At 49.0% G+C, this 21,585-nt stretch overlaps 1 protein-coding gene across 1 annotated transcript; it reads left to right on the top strand.

Moving 5' to 3' along the window:
* Nucleotides 1-2,847: 2,847 nt before the first annotated feature.
* LOC104505779 (chromosome unknown open reading frame, human CXorf36) lies at nucleotides 2,848-6,236 on the top strand (the record flags this gene model as incomplete). The annotated part of the gene is made up of 3 exons (XM_010146485.1): nucleotides 2,848-3,021; nucleotides 4,450-4,738; nucleotides 5,896-6,236. Coding segments are annotated over 3 exons (804 nt in total), but the record flags the coding sequence as incomplete, so codon positions are not given.
* Nucleotides 6,237-21,585: the final 15,349 nt, after the last annotated feature.

The following is a 21,585-nucleotide window of genomic DNA, read 5'->3' as shown; positions in this document are numbered from 1 at the left end:
CGGAGGAAGACAATAGCAGCAGGGCCTGCAGGGGCGATGAGCCCCATAGCTTCACAGGGCATCCTCAGTTTCTCTCTTTTAGAGGTGAACAAAGCAGCCAGGAGCTACAGGAGCTTTGGCACCTGCATCCAAATGTTTCCTCCTGAATCCCATGCCCAAAACTTGTTTGGTGAAGCTGCAGCCAGGCCTTGGCACATAGGGCAGGAGGTGGCTGTGCTCCTGAGGTGTGCTGTCCCTTCTTGGGCTGGCTGAAGGGGAAGCAGGATGAGGAGGAGCTGTTTTCCAGAGCTCGTCTTTAAGCCAACGTGAATTCGGGGTGCAACCATGCTAGATATGCAAACATATGCATACATGGGAGCTTCAAATACGTCGCATACTGCGCAGCAGGAAAAAAATATCACAGTTGAGTGCAGGTAAGCTTTGCAGGAACTACTTATTATCAGATATAAATATGTGGGTATTTAATCAAAGTAAATAAGAAGCTTTTTATATCAATCACAAACAATATGTCAGGCTGTCTGTCAGGTTTAATCCTGAGGTGATTAGACGCTGCAAAGGACTTAAGACATTCTCAGAAAAATCAGTAACTCCAGTGCTTTGAGGATGTGTTCTTCAAATTTTCCTTCCATTGACAGTTTTTGCCTGACAGTTTCACAGCTCCGGCTCCTTTTCCTGCTGTAGGGATGTTTCCATCAGTCTGCTGGAAGGGGAGGCACCGTTCCACCAAAACACTCAAGCAGGTGCTGAACTTGACATATTTGAATAGCTCTGCCAAAATCAAAAGGCCCCACTGTCCAGCTTCGGTGGATAGGGGCATCACTAAATCACAGGAAGAAGCACTGAGGGTTGATATAAAAAGGCAGCACCCAGCCCTGTTCCTCTGCTCCCACACCGCCGCTGGTATGCCTGAAATTGTTCCTTGGGAAACGAGCAGCCGTGACCACTGCATGCAGCACACATCCATGTCTATGTTGGAAGGATGAGCTCTGACCTTGGAAAAAAGTTAGAACTTTCATCCATTCTCTGCCACCGTGATTTCTGCTCCTACTGTGTACGCTTATGGGTCCCAGCTTTTGCATTGCAAACTCCTGGAGGCAGCGAGGCTTTCTAACTTGGGCTGCAAATATTTGCATACGTTCCGAGCTGCAAGAGACATTCTCCACCGTTTCTCTCTTCGTTAGCACAGATCCATCCTGCTCATTTTTTCTCACTTCTCCTCCAAAGGGAAAGTGACGGAGTCAGGCACAATGTGCCTGCAAGCGCTGCAAGACAGAAATCTATAATCATCCCTTCCCCCTCCTCATTTTTTGGTTTTAGATAATTAGTTGGAAAAATATTTCCTTGACAAGACAACGCCAGAGGAAAGGAGTGTATGAAGACACGTAACTAGAACTGGGGAGGATTCTTTTTGATAAATTATTTATTCTCTTGGGGAAAGAAATGGTTCTTTGGTTGTTGCAAAAAACTCTCCAGCTGGGGTTGAGTTTTCCAGGTAGTTTTAACCTTTGTTTGGTCAGAGTTTGTCGAAGTAAGTCACGTCTGGCACTCAGGGCTTGTTTTGTGCAACTGATGGCCAAGGAGGGAGCAGTTGGGACCTCGCTGAAGCTGGCAGGGAAGCAGAGGAAGGGACGTGGGAGGTCTGGTCCCTCCTTTCCACCTCCCACCGGGAGACCTGCAGACTCCTCCTTTCCTTGTTTCTTCATTGCTTTGTTGTGGCTGGGTAATGAAGTGGTTTATGCCAAATGAACAGCTCGTGCAGAAGGGCTGAGAGAGACCTACCTCAGAGTTACCAAATGACCTGGGCAGATCCTGAGTCAAACCTTTGCTCTCAGCAGGTAGGACGGCAGGGAGCAACATGAGCTCCAGTGTTCCTTCTTCTGAAGCACACGTCCCAGCCAATTAGAAATAAAACTCAAAAGAGTAAATTTGGCTACTCGGATCATTTAGAAGAAAAAGGCTTAGCAAACACCTGATTCGCTTCCTCAGCAGCATTTCTGTGATACTATGGTCAACTCTCCATACGTCCACTCTCCTTGGCTATTAAGGAAGACTGACTTCAAAACAAAGGTCTTTTTTTTTTTTTTTTTTAACTGTGATAGTATAAATTTCTGTGCCATTTATCCCAGCCAGAGATTGCTTGTGCAGTATTACAAGCCAAACCTCCAAATCTGGAAGGTGAAAGACAGTGATGGTGCAATCCATTAGCCCCATTATTTGTTGCTGATATTTAGAAAAAATCTGCACAGGCTATTCAAATTTGGGTTTGATAGTTAGTTTTGCACGAGTTTATCAGAGACAGAATGTATCCTATGCTGGTACCTACATACAGTGCTTATTTACACTTTTAAAGCATGTTTACTGACCTTCGCCAAGAGTATTTCCAAGAAAGCTGCTCTCAGGTTAAACAAATAACGAACCAATCTGAAGACATTTAACGAGGGAAGTGACTCACCAGCTTAACTATAAGGAAAGAGGCCTCCACCAGCGAGCTGGGATGCCAGAGCTGGAAACCCAGGGAGGAGGCCTGCTGGCATGGAGCCATGCAGTGCCGTGCAGTTGGGGTGGAAATGGTGTTTGCAGCCGCCACGGCTGTGCCGCAAAGACTGGGTGCCATTTGGGAAACCTGAGTTGTGAACAGGCATTTTTGGATGGTGCAGGGTATTTTCCTGGGAAGGGTTTGAGGTCGAGATCCTCCCATGTGCCGTGCCCACCAGCAGCTGTGCCATGGGGTGCAGAGGCGCAGTGAGCACAGCACAAAGGTGCCCGTACCCCTGGCATGTGCCAAGAACATTGCGACATCCCAGGTTGGAAAATAAACACCTTTGTTGCACTTTCCTCTCTCACCAGGGCCTGTCCAGCCCAATGCTGCGCTGCCCATCTCAGCGTCTACTGGACCGGATAGTGCGGCGCTATGCTGAGGTGCCAGACGCCGGCAGCATCTACATGGACCACCTCACCGACCAGGACAAACTGCGCCTCCTGTACACACTGTCAGTGAATTCACATCCCATCTTGTTACAGGTACATACCTCTTTGCTCCAGCTTGAAACACCACCCTGCAGCTCCCTGCAAGTGAACATGGGATGTGCAACCAGCTCCCAGCTGCAGAGGAGTCCTGGTTCTACCCTTCGGCGAGCTCCTGGCCTTTGTAAAGCGAGTTTCTTCCATGGGGTTGGATGGCTGAAGTCAGGCAGACTCCTGCAGGGCTCCTTGCATCTGCCTGTGAAGTGGTGGAGAGATAAGGCTGCCCGGCCATTTAAATATCTCAGAACCCAGATGGGTTATTACACCAGCGCACTGTGCAAGCCAGGGGTTTACATGTCCCCGATACTTCACAGTGTTATGCTTGCACTGCTAATACATTACCTAAAATCACAGCCTGTTTGTAAAAGAGAAGGAGCCTGCTTCAGCACGGGAAGACCAAGACGCAGTATTGAGGGAGGTCTTCTTCCCTGGAGAAGAGACGGCAGCAGCACCTGTCTCCTGCTGCTGTCCACTGCTGCCCTCAGCAACTCACATGGCTTTGCCTGGTCTCGGGGAGGGGGAACGTTGCTCATGCTTTGGGTGTTTCCCAGGGGTCATTCAGCCACCCTGGCCACAGCTCGCTGGGGCACAAAGCTGTGGCTCTCTGCACTGTAAAGGAGTGCAGCTTAAAGAGGTGAGAAAAACGTGCCGAAGAGAAATGGCACAATTTTACATGGGTGCCCAAAATGCTGTCACAGCAGAAGGGAGAAGCAACCTTAAAGACAAAACTGGAGGAGTTCATAACCCTGTCTTGGAGGGGTCTGGGACCCTGGGGAGACAGGCAAGGTATAACGTAAATGGCAGAAAGCTTTGTGCCGGCACGGATCCACAGTCATGCGGTCCGGTTCCCACCTGGCAAAACCGCGCTGGTAGCACGAGCTGCAGTGATGCAGGAACCCCCAGCCCAGGTGTCCCCGCTGCCACAAACACGCAGCACCTCTGTCCCTGAGGATGCAAAGTCTCTTACTGAATGGCCAGGCAGTTCTTACAAATTAGCGAAAAAATGCTTTAGCCCTACCTCACCGACTTCAGCTATGCAGTGCTTGTGAGGGACCCATCAAAGGCTCCATAAAGACACCTAAAATTAGCTTTTCTGTGGCCAAAATTTTCATGAATTGGAAATCTATTATTATCTTGGACTTTCTGGTTAGTCTCCCCCGTAGAATGAGTCTTGAAATATCAGATTCCTCTTCTTTCATTAAAAAAAAAAGAAAATAAAAAAAGAGAAACAAAAAGCCATGTAGCTACTCCAGGTCAGAGCAGAGCCTTCCCTGGCTGCTGGGGCAGACGAGGGTGAGGAAAGGTTGGGGGCTGCTCTAAAGGCAAACCACAACACTGCCCAGGGGACTTGGAGGGCCTGAGGGAGGGAGGCAGGTCTGCGGGCAGAGGGCAGGGACGATCCCCTGATCCCGCTTTCCCCGGCAGATCTTCCCCAACGTGGAGGGATGGCCCTTCCCACGGTACCTGGGATCCTGCGGGCGGCTGGTGGTCAGCGCCAGCACCCGTCCCCTACGGGATTTCTTTGGTGCGGCCCCCGAGGTGGCCGCCGACCTGGCCCTCCAGCTCCTCGCCGTCCTCCGCTCCATGGGCAACAACGACCTCAACTATTTCTTCTACTTCACCCACGTGGACGCTGGCACCTTCGGCGTGTTCAGCAATGGGCATCTGTTCATCCGGGATGCCAGCACGCTGGGGATCATCGACAAGGAGGAAGGTACTCAGCAGGCTCCGTGGCTGCGCGTCTGTCGCAAGAGGGCTCAGCAAGGCAGAGCCACAAACCCTTCACCTGCTACGCTCAGCTCTGCTGCTGTTTTTTTAAATTTTAATCAACCAAACGTCACTTGCTAAGCTAAATAATGAAAAGTTGACGGAGAGGTTTACTTACAGCAAAAGCATCAGCAGCTCCTGCCATCTGGGCTTTGAGTCGGGGAGGCGAGAGGCGTTCTGCTGCGCAGTCAGCGGTTTGGTGACAGACCGTGGGCACTTGTGTTCTGCCCGGCCCCCTCTGTGGCTGCCAGCAGCACTCACCGTGCACAGTGCTGAATGCTCTCATTTGAAGTCTTCCCGAATCACCTCTTTTAAAACTTTATCCACAAAAATGTCAATACTTGCAAGTAGAAATTTCATAACTTCACTTATTTTTGGGTCAAATCAGACTTCCTATGTGCATTTACCACATTAACTGATAATCACATTACCACATTAACTGATTACCACATTAACTGATAATCATTATTATACCAATAAAATCCCCTTTTGTCATTTTTCACAAGTTACATTGGTCTAATCCTGGAAGTAGTGCTGATCAAAGACTATTCCTTCAATAATTTAACAATTTAAATTGGAATGTTCAAATTTTCAAGAGGCCTTTGCTCAGCTCACACATTCAGCTGAGCAGATCTCAAATATTCAGAAGCAGCTGTCAGAGAATTTTCCAGTGGGTTTCTTTTTCTTGTCCCAACAGCTATTACCGTTGACTTGTCTCCAGCTAGATGAGCTGTTGTTGCAATTTAGTGATTTTGGGTAATGTGGAAAAATTATGGGTTTGGCTATTTGTGGTAGTTTTTGTAGGAACTCCACATTTTAGGTTAGTACTTCAGTCCTTCTTGCTTTTTCTGCGTCAGTTTTTCTCCACAGACTCCTCTCCGCTTCCTCTGTCAGGCGGTTCATCAGAGCTCTGCCATTCAGGAAAACACATGTATTTCAGGAGCTGGCCCGTATACAGCTACAGCACGGGGTGCTTTGTGGTGCGAGATAGCTGTAACCTTCAGATAGTAACGAGCCCCGCATTAATACAGAGGTACAGACACGTGTGATTACCCAAGATTTCACTAGCGTGCTTCTAACAACTGGTTTAATTGCCTCTAACAGGGAGCCAGCTGATTGACGGCCAGCAGGAGTATAAAGACATATTTAGCTGTTTGACCGTGGACTGCCAGTCTGCACTTGTGTCCTGTAACTCCATCACGGAGCAGCACAGCCTCGTCATGGTGTGTCAAGAGCTTTTGCCCAAGCTCCTGAAGGGGAAATTCCCACAACCCGTGCAGGACAAAATAGACAGCTTCCTGCAGCACTGCGCCGACGGCCTCGCCAATGACCGGGGCGTTAGCGATGCGGTTGCAAAGCTGGCAGAGCTCCTGAAACCTCTACGGTCTTGCGATTCCCGTTTTGCCTACCGCTACCCTGACTGCAAGTACAGTGACAAATACTGATGGCTTTGGAGGAGGGGGTCCCACGGGAAGGACCGGAGCAGAGTCAGCCACCAGCCAGTGCGGGAAGCAAGAAGGAAGCAGGGTAGCTGGGAAGAGCTGCACCGAATATGGGGCTTCTTCATCAAGGTGGAGGAAGAGGGAGCAGAGTGCACATGGGATTTATTGTTCATCTCCCGGAGATGCATTTGTTACACGGGATGTTAGACATGATGTAAGGTTTATGGATTATTAGCATTATCGTGAGTGACGGGGCTACAGGATTAATAAATCTTATTCATGTATTTTGGCCTTGGAAAAGTTTTCCATGCCATCCGTTAAAAAGCAACCATCCGAAGGCAGGACACTCACAACAACCTGGATAGAGGAGCTTTATTACCAGGGAAGTCTCTCTGATTGTGATGATATATACATAATGTGGGATAGATGGAAGCATTTAAGACATTCCTTATGGGGATTTCTAAATCATAGATAAACTGAACCACCAGATCAGTTCCGTGCCATCACCCATCACAGATCACTTTTATAAAACATTTTAATGTTATTACTTTTATGGCACACAGAACAGAAAGACGCAGTCCACAGCACTGAGAAGCTGAAAGGCCCCATGTCTTGAGACTTAACTTCTCTAATCTCCAAATATAGTTATTTTTAGTCTTTCCCAAGGTGACATGCAGAAACTGGAGACTAATAAAGGTTCTTGCTCTAAGATAAAAAAAAACCAAACAACTCTGGGATGTGGTTGTCCCATAGATACTTTCACAATTTCATCTTTAAAGAAAACTAAAGGAACAATCTGCACAAAACCATTTAAATGGGAAAACTTCCTTAAGGAAAGAAAGAACACAGGCAGAGGATGAGATTACTTTACCCTGAGCCCAGTGAGACTTGCTGAACACTCAATATTCCAGTGTAGGTGCTGGGGTACCCTCCAGGATTTAGGGATGACTAAGTCCTGGCCAGCAAGAGGTACAGCCATCCTCATCCATTTTCCTTTCAAAGGAGGAATCAGTAAGCCACTCCCCAAAAGGAGTGACACAGGCACCTAAAACATGGGGTGGTGGACTCTTTTTTCACAGCAGTGGCCAACCCAGGACTAGATGCAGGTGCCTCATTATGTGGGGGAAGGTTGCAAAAGTTGTGGAGTTGCAAATCACAACTTTCTCACCAAGCATCTGTCAGTCCCCACCCCGTGGGCTCCCTGTGGTGCAGCAGAGGCCCGCACCAAACCTCCCCTGACAGCTAGGGGACTGCCAGACCTCACCTGGGTTTGAGGCTTTCTCCCGGGACCCAAGTGCATTGGAGTCACCAAGCTAATTTGATTGAGCTGAGTCAGAAACTAAACTTTCGGGATCCTCTGTAAGGATTTTCATCGCTGAAGCAGTCTTCCTTCAGCCACGGTTCAAAAAAAAAAAATCAGTAACAGCGTAAAAGCAGAAAAAGATGTGTGTTTGCATTGCTCATCATTGTACGGAGTTACCGGCAGCAAGAATGCAAGTCAAGATTTTGTGTTGGCTGTGGAGGTGCTCTGTGCGTGCAGAGCACTCGGCCTGGTCTTAGAGTCAGGTGTAACGGACAGATTAGGCATCCAAAACCACACACAGGCCTGATACTGGGAAAATCTGACCCAGGACATGTATTTTATCTTTTCTCCTGACATAAAGTATCAAGTGCACCTTTCACCTCTCAAGAAGTAGAAACACTGGAAATAATTTGTAGGTAAATTTAGCTCCAGGCCCAGATGGTCTGACAGCAAAAATGTTTAAATATACAGCCTGAGCTCTGGCTGCGGCCCTCTTCCTTGATTTCAGTCTATTTCTACATTGTGGCTCTCTTCCAGTAAGAAAAGCATGTCCTGTGCTGAGATCCATAAGGCTGACTAACAATCTGTTTTCAACAGTTTTTCTTGAGTCTGTCTGCCTCTCTGATCTCTTGGCCTATGGTTTTACCTGATGGCTGGGTGTTAGCCCCAGGCCCCTTCTCCTCCAGAGTCCTGCCCCCGTGGGGCTGGATGCCAGCTGCCTCGCCCGCAGCTGGAGGAGCTCCCGCTTCGCTACCGCTCTGGCTAGGGTCAGCAGTGAGATGCTGCCCAAGCTGGGCTGCGAGGCACCAGAATCCTCCTAGTGCTGGAGGGCAGCCCTCTTCATGCAGTCGCAACTAAATACGCATCCTGCAAAATGCCCCAAAAGCGCTAAGATGAAGAACTGTCCGGGTCTGCCCATGCCCCAGCAGAGATGGTTTCCAAGCCTTGGTCTGTGGAGAGGTCTTTGCAGCGGCTCTGTGACTCTGGCTGGCCCCCGTTACAGCGGTTTACCGTTGGCTTGACTTGCGTTGAAAGGAGGAGCAGCCTTTGAAACAAGGCTTCACACTGGGTTCACTCCTCTCCCATGTGTCCTGCGCGTTTTTATTTTCACCATGCACATTTTCCTTTTGGAAATGAGCCCTTCATCCGCTGTACGGCTCTGTGCAGAATGTCTCCTGGGCAGTAGAGCATTGCCATTAAACCAGCCCAAGGAAATACAGAGGAGGTCCACGTGCCCAGCATCACAGAGAATGGTAGGAGCAAGCCCTTATCTCACAGGTCTAATCCAGCGTTGGGCAGAAGTACTAAGAGGGGTCACACGGGCTTCAGCTGGGCCATAATAACTCGTCATCCTCAAATATAGGGTGTAAGAAACAGAAAAGTCGTGGTGTTACCCTGCCGCCCGGGCTCAGCTGGCCAGATTGCAGCAGAAGTTTTGCGGCACGTGGCATCTATTTTTACACGGCTTGATTCAAAGTTGTTGAAGCTGAGAGGAGTCTCCCGACTGCTTTTCACAGACTTTGATATAAATGTAAATTAAAAAAAAAAAATTAAAAATAACTGATTCATGGATTTAAAAAAAATTAAAGCACTGGGAGCCGTGCTCACCCCCAGTTTCTCTTCAGACATCAATTACAACGGCCAGGCTCATGTAAGACTGTGACTAATATGCCAGCCATAAAATCAGTCCACGGCTCAGAGAACAATAATTTTCCTAAACTACATCTCATTTCCCTGGCCTTTTTTTTTTTCATTACCAATTTTTTCTCTTAATATTTTCCTTTTTCTTGGCAGTCAGGCCCTGGAATCGGTGCCCACCCTGTCTGCCAGCTCCAGTTAAGCCTTGAAATGCTAGTAGGCCAAGCCCCAAAAGGATGTGAAATTAATTTATAACTGGCAATTATTTTATACCTAATCCTTCCCAAAAGAACTCTCGAGCAATTTTTTCCTCTCTGAGTCTGAGTTATTTCTGATGGTGGCTTTGTGTGAGCCTTTGTAAACTGTTCCCAGTAACAACTGAAAACGTTTCCGCGGCAGGACAAGGACGGCAGGAGAAGTCTTCCACCAGTCTCACAGTCAGTCTCAGTGCTTCCTTTATTTGTGGGTGTCCATTGTGTCCAGCTGTTTATCGCGTGTCTCTCTTACTGCCCCTTATCCCGCATATTTTTAATGTTTTCATGTCAAGAGGTTTGTAAAACTGTATGTTCTACTGTACTTGGTCTGGTGGGACATTTTAGCACCGTCATTCCTCAAGGGATGGGGGCTGTGCATGGACAGCCCATAGCAAGCAACAGTTCCAGTTTCACCCAGCACAGCACGCTGCTCCATGATGTTTCGTCCTCAGTCAGCGCTTCTCGGTGGTGCTCGTACCCCTGCCCCACACAGCCCGTTGGGAAGGAACGACAGCCACTGGTGGCATTGAATTGTATTTTTCATGCACTCCTCCCACCAGAGAGAGAGCACCCTCGCAGCGCTGGCGGAAACAGGTCCTCATCACAGAAAGTGGAAGATTGGTAAAAACTATTTCCCTTCCAGGAGCAAGGCACCCGGTGCCTATTCACTCTGCACCCTCATCTTTATTCATAGGATCACAGAATCATGGAATGGTTTGTGATGGAAGGGACCTTAAAGACCATCCAGTCCCAACCCCCTGCCATGGGCAGGGACACCTTCCACTAGACCAGGTTGCTCAGAGCCTCATCCAGCCTGGCCTTGAACACTTCCAGGGATGGGGCATCCCCAGCTTCTCTGGGCAACCTGTTCCAGTGCCTCACCACCCTCTCCAGGAAGAACTTCTTCCTGATATCCAATCTAAACCTCCCCACTTTCAATTTAAACCCGTTACCCCTTCTCCTGTCACTACAGGCCCTTGTAAAAAGCCCCCCCCAGCTTCTTTGTAGCCCCTTCAGGTACTGGAAGGGGCTATAAGGTCTCCCCGGAGCCTTCTCTTCTCCAGGCTGAACAAGCCCACCTCAGCCTATTCCCATAGGAGAGGTGCTCCAGCCCTCTGACTCAGACGTGGCCGATGGGAAATGGCACGGAGGCAGAGACTCTGAAGCGTCCTTGTGCTCCCAAATGTCACAGGTATGTCTGTGCCCCTTGAGACTGGGCTGTTCTGACACCTCCCCACCAGCGCCCCTAGCTGGGAGGCTGCATGGCCAGAGGGAAAGCGGCATGCTCCATATTGCTGGGAAAACCCACGCAGGTATTTGAAGTCAAAGTGTCTGCTAACACGCAGAGCACTCCAAAACCTCCTTGCAGGCAGCACTTACATTAGGACTGGTCCTGGGGAGTTGGAGGTCCAGGGTTCCTCTCCATACCTTTTGCAGGTGATAATTTTTTGCCCTACTTTTCACCACCCCTGCTCCCAGCTTCCCACAGGGAAAAACATTCCCACCCAGAAAACACTGCGGCATTGTGGAGAACATGGCACTCAACAGCTCCTGCCCCCAGGAGCAGCCAGACAAGCACATTTCACGCAAGTGTCTTTCCAGCCAGCTCAGCCAAACACAGTGGTTTGCAGGTGCTTGTTATTCGCCTCCTGCTTTTCTGAGACTTCAGGATGCACTTGGGTCCCCATTTGCCAATTACTCTCTCCAGCCAGGTGCTCTAGATACTTCATTGCTAAATGTTCCTAAGCAGAACCTCAGCTTCTCCCATTATCACATGAATCTGGAAAGTAGAGCCTTAACAAAAATACTGAATGTCATGGGCTGTTACGAAACCACAAGAGCCAGCACTGCGGTTTCTGAATTGGTTCACCAAGACACATTAATTTGATTAATAGGTGAGTCGAGCTGCTGCTGTTTCCTCTGCTTCTCTAACTCAGTGCTGAAAGGAGCTTGGTAGCCATCCTGAAACTGAAAACAAACAAACATGAATTTCAGGGAAAGGAGAATTAAATGAAAACAGCTGTTCACGGCAAGGCCACCGCAGGTTTGGGGGAGGCATGCTCAGTTTCTTCCTTATGGATTAGAAAAAATGGGCAGACTCATCTGCTTTCCTCTGCACCGGGATGGTCTCGGTCAGAGGGTGTTGGAGGGGTTTTAGCACTGCTTTGCAAGGAAGTCTTGAACACCTGACAAGAGACCCCCCCAAGGAAGGGCAAGGATGACCCAGAGGTCCAGGAAAAGTGAAGGGAGAAGACAGCAGGAAAGGGAGGGAGGGACACATGATAAAGATCTTCAAACGTTTTTCTAAAAAAGTAAAGGCTGGGGATGAGCTGTTCTGAGTGTGTGTGGTAGCGGGCTAGATGGGCTGCAGTAGGAACAGCATGGAAATGGATAAGCTAATTTTCTCATTGAAAAAAAGAAATCCTGTGCTTCTGGCATAGTTTTACTTGCAGCACTTTACGTTTTTGCTCTTCTGGAGCAACGAGAGGAAGTGTCCCTTTTTCCACAGGTCTCCAGCTGGAGCCAAAGGATGCTGCCCGCACTATAAAGTAGCCCCCACTCCTTGCTCCCGCCCTAAGGGCCTTCAAAATCCCACCACTGAGTTTCTCACCCCTGTCTACCAGTAGGCTGAGAGGCAGTTGGCTACACAACCCCCAGCCCTCTCCTAAACTTCAAAGGAAAGAAGCAGGAAAACATTTCCTCAGTGGGAAAAGGACGATGAGCTCCGGTGAGAGCCAGTGCTGCACCACCTTCAGCTCCCCCATCGCACCTCTCTGAGACGGAGCCCCTCACTTCTCTAGGGATCAACGACCTGGGATTAACAGGATTTTTTTAAGACCAAGCTCTATTCTTTGCCACGTAGAGTATGAATGGCATTGGTTAGTCTAAAGCAAACTCTTCAGCTCTTTGAAGAAGGAGAATACATCAGCCTCTGGGAACATGGAATTTCAGGAGAACAAGTTTGTCAGGTTTTACAATCCCATAGCACTACTCAGCAAGGATGCTTACAGCTACAACCCTGGCCTTACACAGCTCGTTTGCTACCTTGCACGTAGATGGCTTCTTAGACTAACACCCACGGAAGTGTCATGTAAGGTTCGACATCTGACGTGTTTTAAAAGGACCTTGTCAGTCATGCTGGATTTTTTTTTTTCCCTTTTAAAATTTAAACATTCATTTGGATAAAGGCTTGTCAGATTAATTCCTTTAGTGATCCCTTAAAATAGCGTTTTCTTTTCTTGATCCAAAAAAATAATCAAGACACTAGAAACAATTGGAGAGTCTTCACAGGGATGAAACCTCCCTCCGATTGTATTCTTGGTACAGAAAGAGAAGATCACCTTTGGGATTTCACTCCATTCTGGCTGGAGCAGCTGTAAACATTTACTCATTTCTTCCCTACTGCCTCAAGCTGGAGACGGAGAGAAGAAAGTGCCCCTGTGTGTTTGCAGTCTGTCCACTAGCGAAACAAAGGAGGGATTTGTGTACAGTTCAGGTACTGCTGAAGGACGAGGGGAAAAAGATGCTGAAAGAACAATGCTCCTGGGGAAAGTGCTGGGATCAAGCATCCCTTTTCCCATCAGGGCACTTGTCACCATTTCAGACATCCCTGAAGGGAGTCTCTGCATCACTGCTGGTGTTTCAAAACAGAAATCCCTTCAGCAGCTGGGCAAGGGATGGGAACATTTTTTTAAGTTTCAGAAAACAAACTATCCAACTATCCCTTCCCATTTCCACTCATGGTGCTGCTTGCTCCGCCTGTCCCCTTCCACCGGAGAGGGGGTCCCCACGGTGTGCATCTGCCACGTGAAGGCTGCGCCACATTAAACCTCCCAGGTGTCGAGGGGCAGCAGTGGCCGCCTGATGAGCAAAGACGGAGCGATGCCCAGTGCTCGGGGGCTTCCCCTCCAAGGGCTGCGTGGTCTGGGTACAAATGCCAACAGGGGTTTCTCTTTGTGTCTACAAGGGTGTGAAAGAAAACAGCCATGTAGGAAGCACTTCTGTTGACTCTCCTGTGAGCAAAATGACCAGAAAATCCAACACAGAGCCGTTGGTTTCCTTTGTCAACATGTTTGGAGAAAGGCTCTCCAAAGTTAAACTGTTTGACTTTGTTTTCCCAACAGTAGCATTGGGGTTACCGACTGACGGAGTATTTCACTTAAAGAGAGGGAACGTCCGTCTGCAGGGAGAGCAGGGAAGCGCCAGCCAAGCAGTGATGAACTTTAGGGTTGCACGTTCCTAGGTAGGAGCCAACGGAGCTTTCTAAAAATACAGCTTTTGCATGACTGAGGGATTGTATGTCCAGCAATATAAAGTTACCGGGCAAGAAGGCAGAGAAGAGTAGCTGCTGAATGGAGGACAGGAGTATGAATATGACCTTGAGGTTCCAACAAAAAAAAACAAAACAAACAAAAAAAAAAAATTTACCTGAAAAAAAGTCTAACCCCTCAGCACTGGGAAATCAAGGATGAAGTATAAAAAGTCCAAAGCCCTGGAAACACCCAGGACTTTTCATTCTGGTCCAGTCATCCTCAGGGATGTCTGTCTTCATGGAATTTTATGAGAATGGTGTTCATAAATTTGACAGAAACACAGACCAATCTAAAGGACAGAGGACTCAGTACTGCAGAGGCAAAAATTAAGAAATACTGGAAAAGCTGACTATGAAGTCCCTCTTTTCCCTGCTGCAGACCTGGATCTGTGAGCACATCCCTTCCCGCTCTGAGACCTCAGCTAGCTTATTCTGGAACAGGTGGGGACAAAGGCCCTAGATGCAGCCTTCTGAATCCCCTCCTGCTGCCGGACAAGGATGGAGGGATGCTGTGATGAGTGAACTCACCCAGAAGGTGGCTTGCGGAGGCGGGTTTGCAAGTTGCAAGGACAGCTGCGAGCTGTTTCATGTCTTAACTTTTTAAGCCACGTATGGAACCCAACAGCAAAGCCTGATATGCTGTGATGACTGTCCAAGTTTTTCTGGAAGAGCCCTGCAACAGTGGGATCTGTTTAAAGACACCACATTAGAAGTTCAGAGTAAATGTGTACCAACAATAAATACAAAAAAAAAAAAATTTATACACACATACCCCAGGTGGCTAAACAGCAGCACAACGGAGTGATTCAAAGCAAACAGGCACTCTTCAAAAAGTAGAAATCAAATAAAGAAATTAAGCAAATTAGATGCAAGACTACAGTAAGGCAGCCCCAGAAGAGAAATCCAAGGAGTGACTTGCTAACAGCATGGAGGCTGACAATAAACCCTTTCTCAAACATATCAGGAGCAGAAAGCCTGCCAGAAGAGCTGCTGCAGCCAGCACGCAATCTCAGTGCAAGGATGCCCGAGGAACAGAGAAATCAGTATTTTTCAATTATATTCACAGGCAGTGTCCCAAAGAAGAAGTAGGAATAATAGCTTAAGTGAATCTGTTAAGACCAAAATCAGGCAAAACACACCCCAGTCTCCCCGTTTGTCAGGGCAAGGAGCCTACACACAGGGGAGGGTGCAGAGCCATGTGCCTCACCTCAACAAAGACTTTGATGCTGCTCTGTAGGGAAGTTGGCAAATAATGAGTTTGATGGAAATACTACCCAGTGGGTGTGAGCGAGGAACATTGCTCAGGGTGTGTACGATTCCATTCAAGGCAGATGCTCATCATGGGGGAGAAAACCAGGAGCAGAGCAGGGGCTCCAGGGAGCTCAGCCTACCAAGGGAGCCTGGAAAGAGTTGGGTTTTCAGCGCAGCGCAAGGCAAAGTGGGACAATCAGATGAGCACAGGCAGGGGAGGGTTTTCCCAGGGGAGGTCAGCCTTGCAAGGTGTTGAGCCTGAAGAGAGGTGATGGCAGAAGAAATCCCCATGTCAAGGACTGTAAGCTAGTGGGAAAACACAAGAGGAGAAGGATCCCCCTTCATCTTTTTTCTTACATTTCTTCCCAAATTCAGCACTGGAGATGTGGCCTGATGTGTCCCCTCAAGCGAATTCCAAATGTCACAGGAATGGCCAGGAGTGAGGGTTGGGGTCCCCAGGGTGATGTCCCAGCTTGTGGCCAGGCATCCACTTCCGATGACCAAGGAAACATCTTCCCCAGTGGAAAAAGAGTCTTTACATTTATGGACATTGCAAAGTTTAAAATGCAAATAATTTAACAACATTTATGAATAAAACTATTGCAACACAGCTACTCACGAGTCACTGTCTCCTCAAGGAAACACCCTTATTTTCCACTGATTCCTCCTTTTGGAGAAAAAAAGAAACAAAGAGAAACCCAACTTGAAGGAAATAAGCTTATCCTGATTCAGAGAAACCATCTTAACACTGGTGTGAGCGGGAGGGAGAGCACGCTGCATAATGGCACATAGGAGCTTTGAGATCCCAGATCTATTAAGGCGATAGCTTGCCAGCCCAACCACTTTGTGTGCCTGGAAACGTTCACTCAGAACAAACCTTCATCGTAATCTAAAGCATCTCATCAGGCACAAATAAATCTGGTTTAATTTTAGTGGGCAGGTACCCTCAAGAGACCTTTTATTTCAACATGTGAAACAGCTTTCAGTGGCTGTACCTGGAATAATAGTTTCTCTCCTTTCACAGATTCAAGATGGTCCAAGAGAGTTGGTCTGATCTCTGATTTTTAGGGTTTGGAAACCTTGGGCTTGGAGATCTTGCTTTTTTTCTCGGTGAAACCTGGTAGCTCTGAAGTCTGTCCCTCCTCCCATCTCATGTTTTTGGGTTGTTTGAGAGATTAACTACCATGATCATGCTCTCTCGACGTCTTGCCCAGAAGATCTTCATGCGTGGCTGTTTTCTAACCATCCTCACTCCCTTCTGTTTACTGAGGCTGAGTGATTTCCCCAGGAGGACTGCAGAGACCCCAGCATCCTTGCTAAGGCACAGCTACTCATTCCAGAAACAGAGACCTCCAGGTTTTCTGAGCTGAAATGAAAGCAGACTTGGGTGAGCACCCAGCAGTGCTCCCCTGGCTCTGCCTTTTCCCACCTTTCCCCACCCTAATATGAAGTGTAGCTCCCAGGGGATGTCCCGCTGCCGTCAGCACTAGCTGCCAGGTTGCTGCTGTGCCCCATGGGCCTGGCTACAGAGGAGCTCTGCGCAGGCATCGCCCGGACCCTGGCTGTTTTGGCAGCTTGGAAGAGGGAAATTAAACTATTTCATGGAATTTGCTGTGGCTGGAGAGGCACCGGGAAAAAATTTCCTGTGGGTGCGCACCAGAGGAGACAAAAGCAGATTGCGAAGAGAAGAATTAGGGAGATGCAGGTCATTATCACCCAAACCAATTCCAACTTAATTAAGGCGGCGTGGCAGGGCAGAGGAGCTCGTGGCGCAAGGTGCTGTGCTTCTGCCGGTGCTGCCCCACGTCAGGTGAGATAAACCGTGCTCGGGGGAACTTGCCATCCAAACAGATACAACCAGTACGTTACAGGAGGCAGGAACTGTGAGGAGATTTCACTGCAAAAAATGCAAAAGCAACACTTTCTAGACCATTTCCTATTAATTGGATCACAGTTTTCTTCCCCTGCTGACCTGATAACCATGGCAGAACTCAGGGGAAAAGGACATAATAAAGTAACATCCCCTCCATCAAAGCTCCTGTCCCACGGTCCCCTCCCGAGGCCCCTGGAAGCAGGAGATGCCCCTGCCTGCTGAGCTCAGAGCCCACCACCACACATCAACTGCCCATCGTTCAGTTGAAAGATTTGCCACGTGAAGTCACCTAAACCCAAGCCACGACACAGGGGAGCTGGCGAGGAGCACCCAGGGATGAGCAGCAAGAGGAGCAAGAAGCTCTCTGATGCGGGGAGGAGGTCCCGGGCAGGGGAGCGCGGTGCAAGGGGGCACAAAGCCCAGCCTGGCAGGGCAGGCAGCAGCTGTCCAAGCCGTCGGGATGCTGTAGCAGAGAGGGAGAAATGTGGCTGTGTACCTGCGTGAAGGAAAACCATCCAGCTCCAGCTGCAGAAGAGAGGATGTGGCATATCGATTTTCAGGTCAGTAACTTGGGGGTAAAGAATGGAGGCAGGGGAGGGAAAGGTGTGACCCATGAAGCAGGGAAGTGATGACTCTAGTCAGAGAATTTTAGCATGGCAAGAGGCAAATGTGAGAAAACCAAATGAAGAATAACAGAGTAATCCAAGTTATCCAACTTTTAAAACAGCATTTCAGTAATGGGGACTAAGGCGGAGGAGCGTTGGAGGGCCATTAAGCCTCCAGAGTTTTTAAAACTTGAAGACCTAATGCTTTCTCAGACAGCCCAAGCATGTGAGTCACCTTGCAACAAGACAAATAAACGCCTGTTTTAAAAAGAACTGTTTCTCTGGTATCCCAGAGGATTTGCCATTGTCAGTGACTGGCACAGATCCATGTACAGCATCCAGCTAATTGCTTTATCATATCCTCCGGCCTGGAATTCTCTCCTAATACCAACCTGCTCCTCAAACCCAAACTCTTGCTCCCCTTTGAGCATTAAATACACCAAGAAAAGGCGATGAGCACGGCTGAGGCACAAGGAGGGTGTCAATGCACAGAAAAGCTATGCTGAGGATGCTGGGCCGTGACAGCATGGAGATAAACGTTAAGAGAAGGTGACCTGTATTTTGAGGAGAGATGAGCACATAAAGCATACCAGGCATTCCAGCAGTGATTTGCCACAAGACAGAGAAAGGATTTCTTCTATGGCAGATTGATAGCTTGCCACAGTAACTGGAGGAGGTGCAAAAAAAGACATAGAGCAGCGAGCAGCTCTCCCTCTCTATGAAAGATTTTTTTTTTCCAGTGTTTTCACGTTTTTGAAAGCAGACACACCACTCAGCTTCTGGAAAATGAGAAGAAACACACTTCCCTTCTCCCCAGCTGCAGAGAACTCCACTTTCTTAAGTTGTATATCCACCACTGCCCCGTACCCACCATCCCTGCAGAGCACTCAAGCTCCTCGGGGGTTTGCTCTGAAGGCAGAAATGCTGAATGTAGGTAATCCTGGCAGGGAGAAAAGGAAACTGCCAAAATCTGCCAGCACCAACTTCTTTATCCCTTCCCAAGCCCCTTGCTCAGCAGAACTCAAGTGTTTTCCCTCATGGGCCTCCGTTTTCTGCTGTATCTAACTTGGAAATAACCCTGTAGAACTTCTGACTGGGGCACACAGGTAAAAGCTGAAAGATAAGTAGGATTTAAATGTCAGGCTCCAACTTTACTTACAACCACACGGTTACAAACATGGTTCAGTGCACACAGACACAGCGATTTCCCCCATCCATGTTTAGTAATACCAAAATCTCTTGTTGCATTTGAGTGCTGTGATGGATAATGATGAAGGAAACCTAATCTATGGGGAGCAGAGGTCTTTTTCTCCCAGACATCCACCAGCCCATGATCTGCTGTAGTCCGCTTCTTGGCCAATGTGTGGTATTTTGCTGCAAAACCTGTTAGCATTATGCCACAAGTGTTCAGGATGGCACTTCCATGGGGTGCTGGGCTGACCCCACTCACCCATTTCCCAGTAACGTAATACTCACTCAACCTGTCACCAAAACCAATTTTTTTCTTTTTTATCTTTAAATCTGCCTGCCAGGGATCCGGTATCAGCACCCTTATCCGATGACTGTGCATCACCACCCCTAAGCTGATCTGCCCAGGCACTTTGGCCTCCTCAAGCTTAACCGTGCTCACTCTGCCACCTCAAAACTTACCTTCCCACGTGCTCTCGCAACACGTTCAGGGCTGCATCAGCCTGGGAAGTGCCAGGGGGTAGAGGCCAAGTATTAACGAGCCACTTCCCTAAACCCCCTCCAGCATCTGCAGGCTGTTCTAGCCCCAGGGAATGTGGGCCAGCCCTGCTCCGGGCCCTCTGCCAGCAGGACTGGGGCAAACTGCTGTTGTGCTGCAAAGAGGCTCTTATATCAGAAAGGATATAGGCAGGGCTGGCATCATATGCTCCCTGCTGCCCAGCGGAGCCAGCTCCCCCTTGCTCCTCCTTCTCCCTGACACCCAGCGCAGGAGCTGGCAGAGCTGCCCTGTGTACAAGGAATACATCATTAGGGTTTAATCCAGGACAGCAGAGGTAGCACCGGCATCTTGTAAGCAAGACGAGGTCCTGCACATAAATACAGAGCTGTAAGTCTGCCCCAAGCCTGCCAGCAGCTCCTTATCCCCTGGGATACATTTCCAGACCTTCAGCAGTGAAGACATTTGCCCTTCGAGGTGGCCTTGGACTACTGGAACTGAACTGCAGCAGATGCACTTCTTGCATTGCGCTGGACACCCTGCCCAGTGCTACTATCCTTAAAAAAAATCCCCCTGTGCATGCCCATCCACTAAAAAAATCCCACCCAAACCTGTGGCAACTGTGGCTGGCTGCCAGTTATTTTCCTTGGCTTTTTTCACAGCCCAAGCTAGGCTATTCCGGGTAGCTTGTTTATCCTCTACTAGCCAAAATTCACTCCTACCAGAGGTAAATTTTGGTCCTTAAATAGGTCATTTTTGCACCCACCTGAAACTTGTTTGCAGGCAGGAGGTGACCAAACCCCATCTGCACGCAATGCCCACCCCTCAGACTTCTCCAGGCTCTGGAACAGTCCTTCAAGTTGCTGCCGCGAAGGTCAGCCAGCCTGTGGGCCAGCCCACTGGAAACGAGGCACGGGACAAAAAAAAACCTCAAACCCCTATACTTTCTCTGTCTTACCATGAATTAGATTAAAACTCCAGCAGCAGCCAGGACATGAACTGCACATTGCATTTTGCACATGGCACTGAAAGCTGAAGACAGCTGACCGCCACCACAAGAAAAGTCCTGCTTCCTCAAAGGACTACTCAGTTTCCCACCGGTTTGGCGCTGAAGAGTAGAGAGGAGAAAAGGGCTGAAAATATTCTTTATCCCTGTTCATCTTTCTCTGTGACCAGGAGGCTAATGCAAATGACAGCCCAGCCACACGTCACTAGGCACATCTTACATCTTCTCCCAGCCTTCTCTTGCAGTGTCCTTTGATCCCTTCTAATTATTTTAAGTTTTTCCACGTACCTTACAGCCAACTCTTTCACCCCACATTTCAGCATTCCCCTGGCCTTTGGCAATGGCTGGGCTTCACGCCTTGGCTTTGGGTGGGATCCTTTCAAGTATATCCCAGCCCCATGCATTAGTGCTTTAGCCCATTCGTTTAATTAGCCCATCAATTAACCATTGTCTGAGCTTCACTACTTTTAAATTGCTCTCTCCTCTGCCCATTATGGCTTGGTCTCCCTTTTTGCCAGCTTCAGCCCCAAACCACGCGTCACTCTATATCCTGGCCAACGGTGCACATTTAAACCAGGCCTGAAAATACCTCCTGTCATAAAAAATCGTGGAAGGTGTCACTTGCGAGCCGCGTTCCATCCTGCTAGAAACGGGAGCATGCTGCCTTCTGCAAGAGAGGAGCCATCGCCCTTCGGGAGCTCAGGGGCTGGACAGGAGGGAGACTGTGGGCTCTAATGATAAATCCATTTCCACCCCACCTCCGCTCTCCACACCTGAATCCCCACTGCTGCCTATACCCAACCTCCTGCCCTTCCTCCTCCTCCCCTCCCCCCGGGGGCAGCAGCAAGCGTATTTTAATGCTTTAACGAGGCCCATGGCAGCAGGGCGCTGGTGGGGACCTGCGAAACGCCATTGCTGCCCGTGTGGCGAAGCTGGAAGCTGAGCCCTCCCTGCTATGGTCTCCATGAGGCGCTTCTTCCTTTCCTCCATGCCTCCAGTCTGTTTTCACGGCTTCCCTAAGTAAGGATATGTGCACCTCACCCCGTAACTAACCTTTTGTTTCTTTTAATGAGCAGGCACCTTGTAGCAACCCCCCCTTATCACCACCACCATTGCTAGAAGCACTGGGAGAGCCCGTCTTGCTGGGACCGGGCCAAGCACCCCTGCAGCTGACACCCACTCACGTTCCCCCAGCCCTGGGGCTCCCCTGACACAGGGTGAGAGCTGCTGTGGGGCTCAGGGGCTGTCCCCGCATCCCTCACCTAGACACAGGGCTGGCTGCACCCCAGGGCCCGTAACCTCCCACAGCCTGGGCTCTGCCCCAGATGCCGGGCCCAGGCCGCTCTCCCACTCCACCTGCCCTGTTCCCTAGCTTTCCGCGTAGGTCCCAGCACCAACAAGGAAATCTCCCCTCTGCTTCTCTCAA

Source organism: Eurypyga helias, unplaced genomic scaffold, assembly GCF_000690775.1.
Source record: "Eurypyga helias isolate BGI_N326 unplaced genomic scaffold, ASM69077v1 scaffold21242, whole genome shotgun sequence".
Lineage (NCBI taxonomy): Eukaryota > Metazoa > Chordata > Aves > Eurypygiformes > Eurypygidae > Eurypyga > Eurypyga helias.
This window is presented reverse-complemented; position numbering and strand designations above follow the sequence as displayed.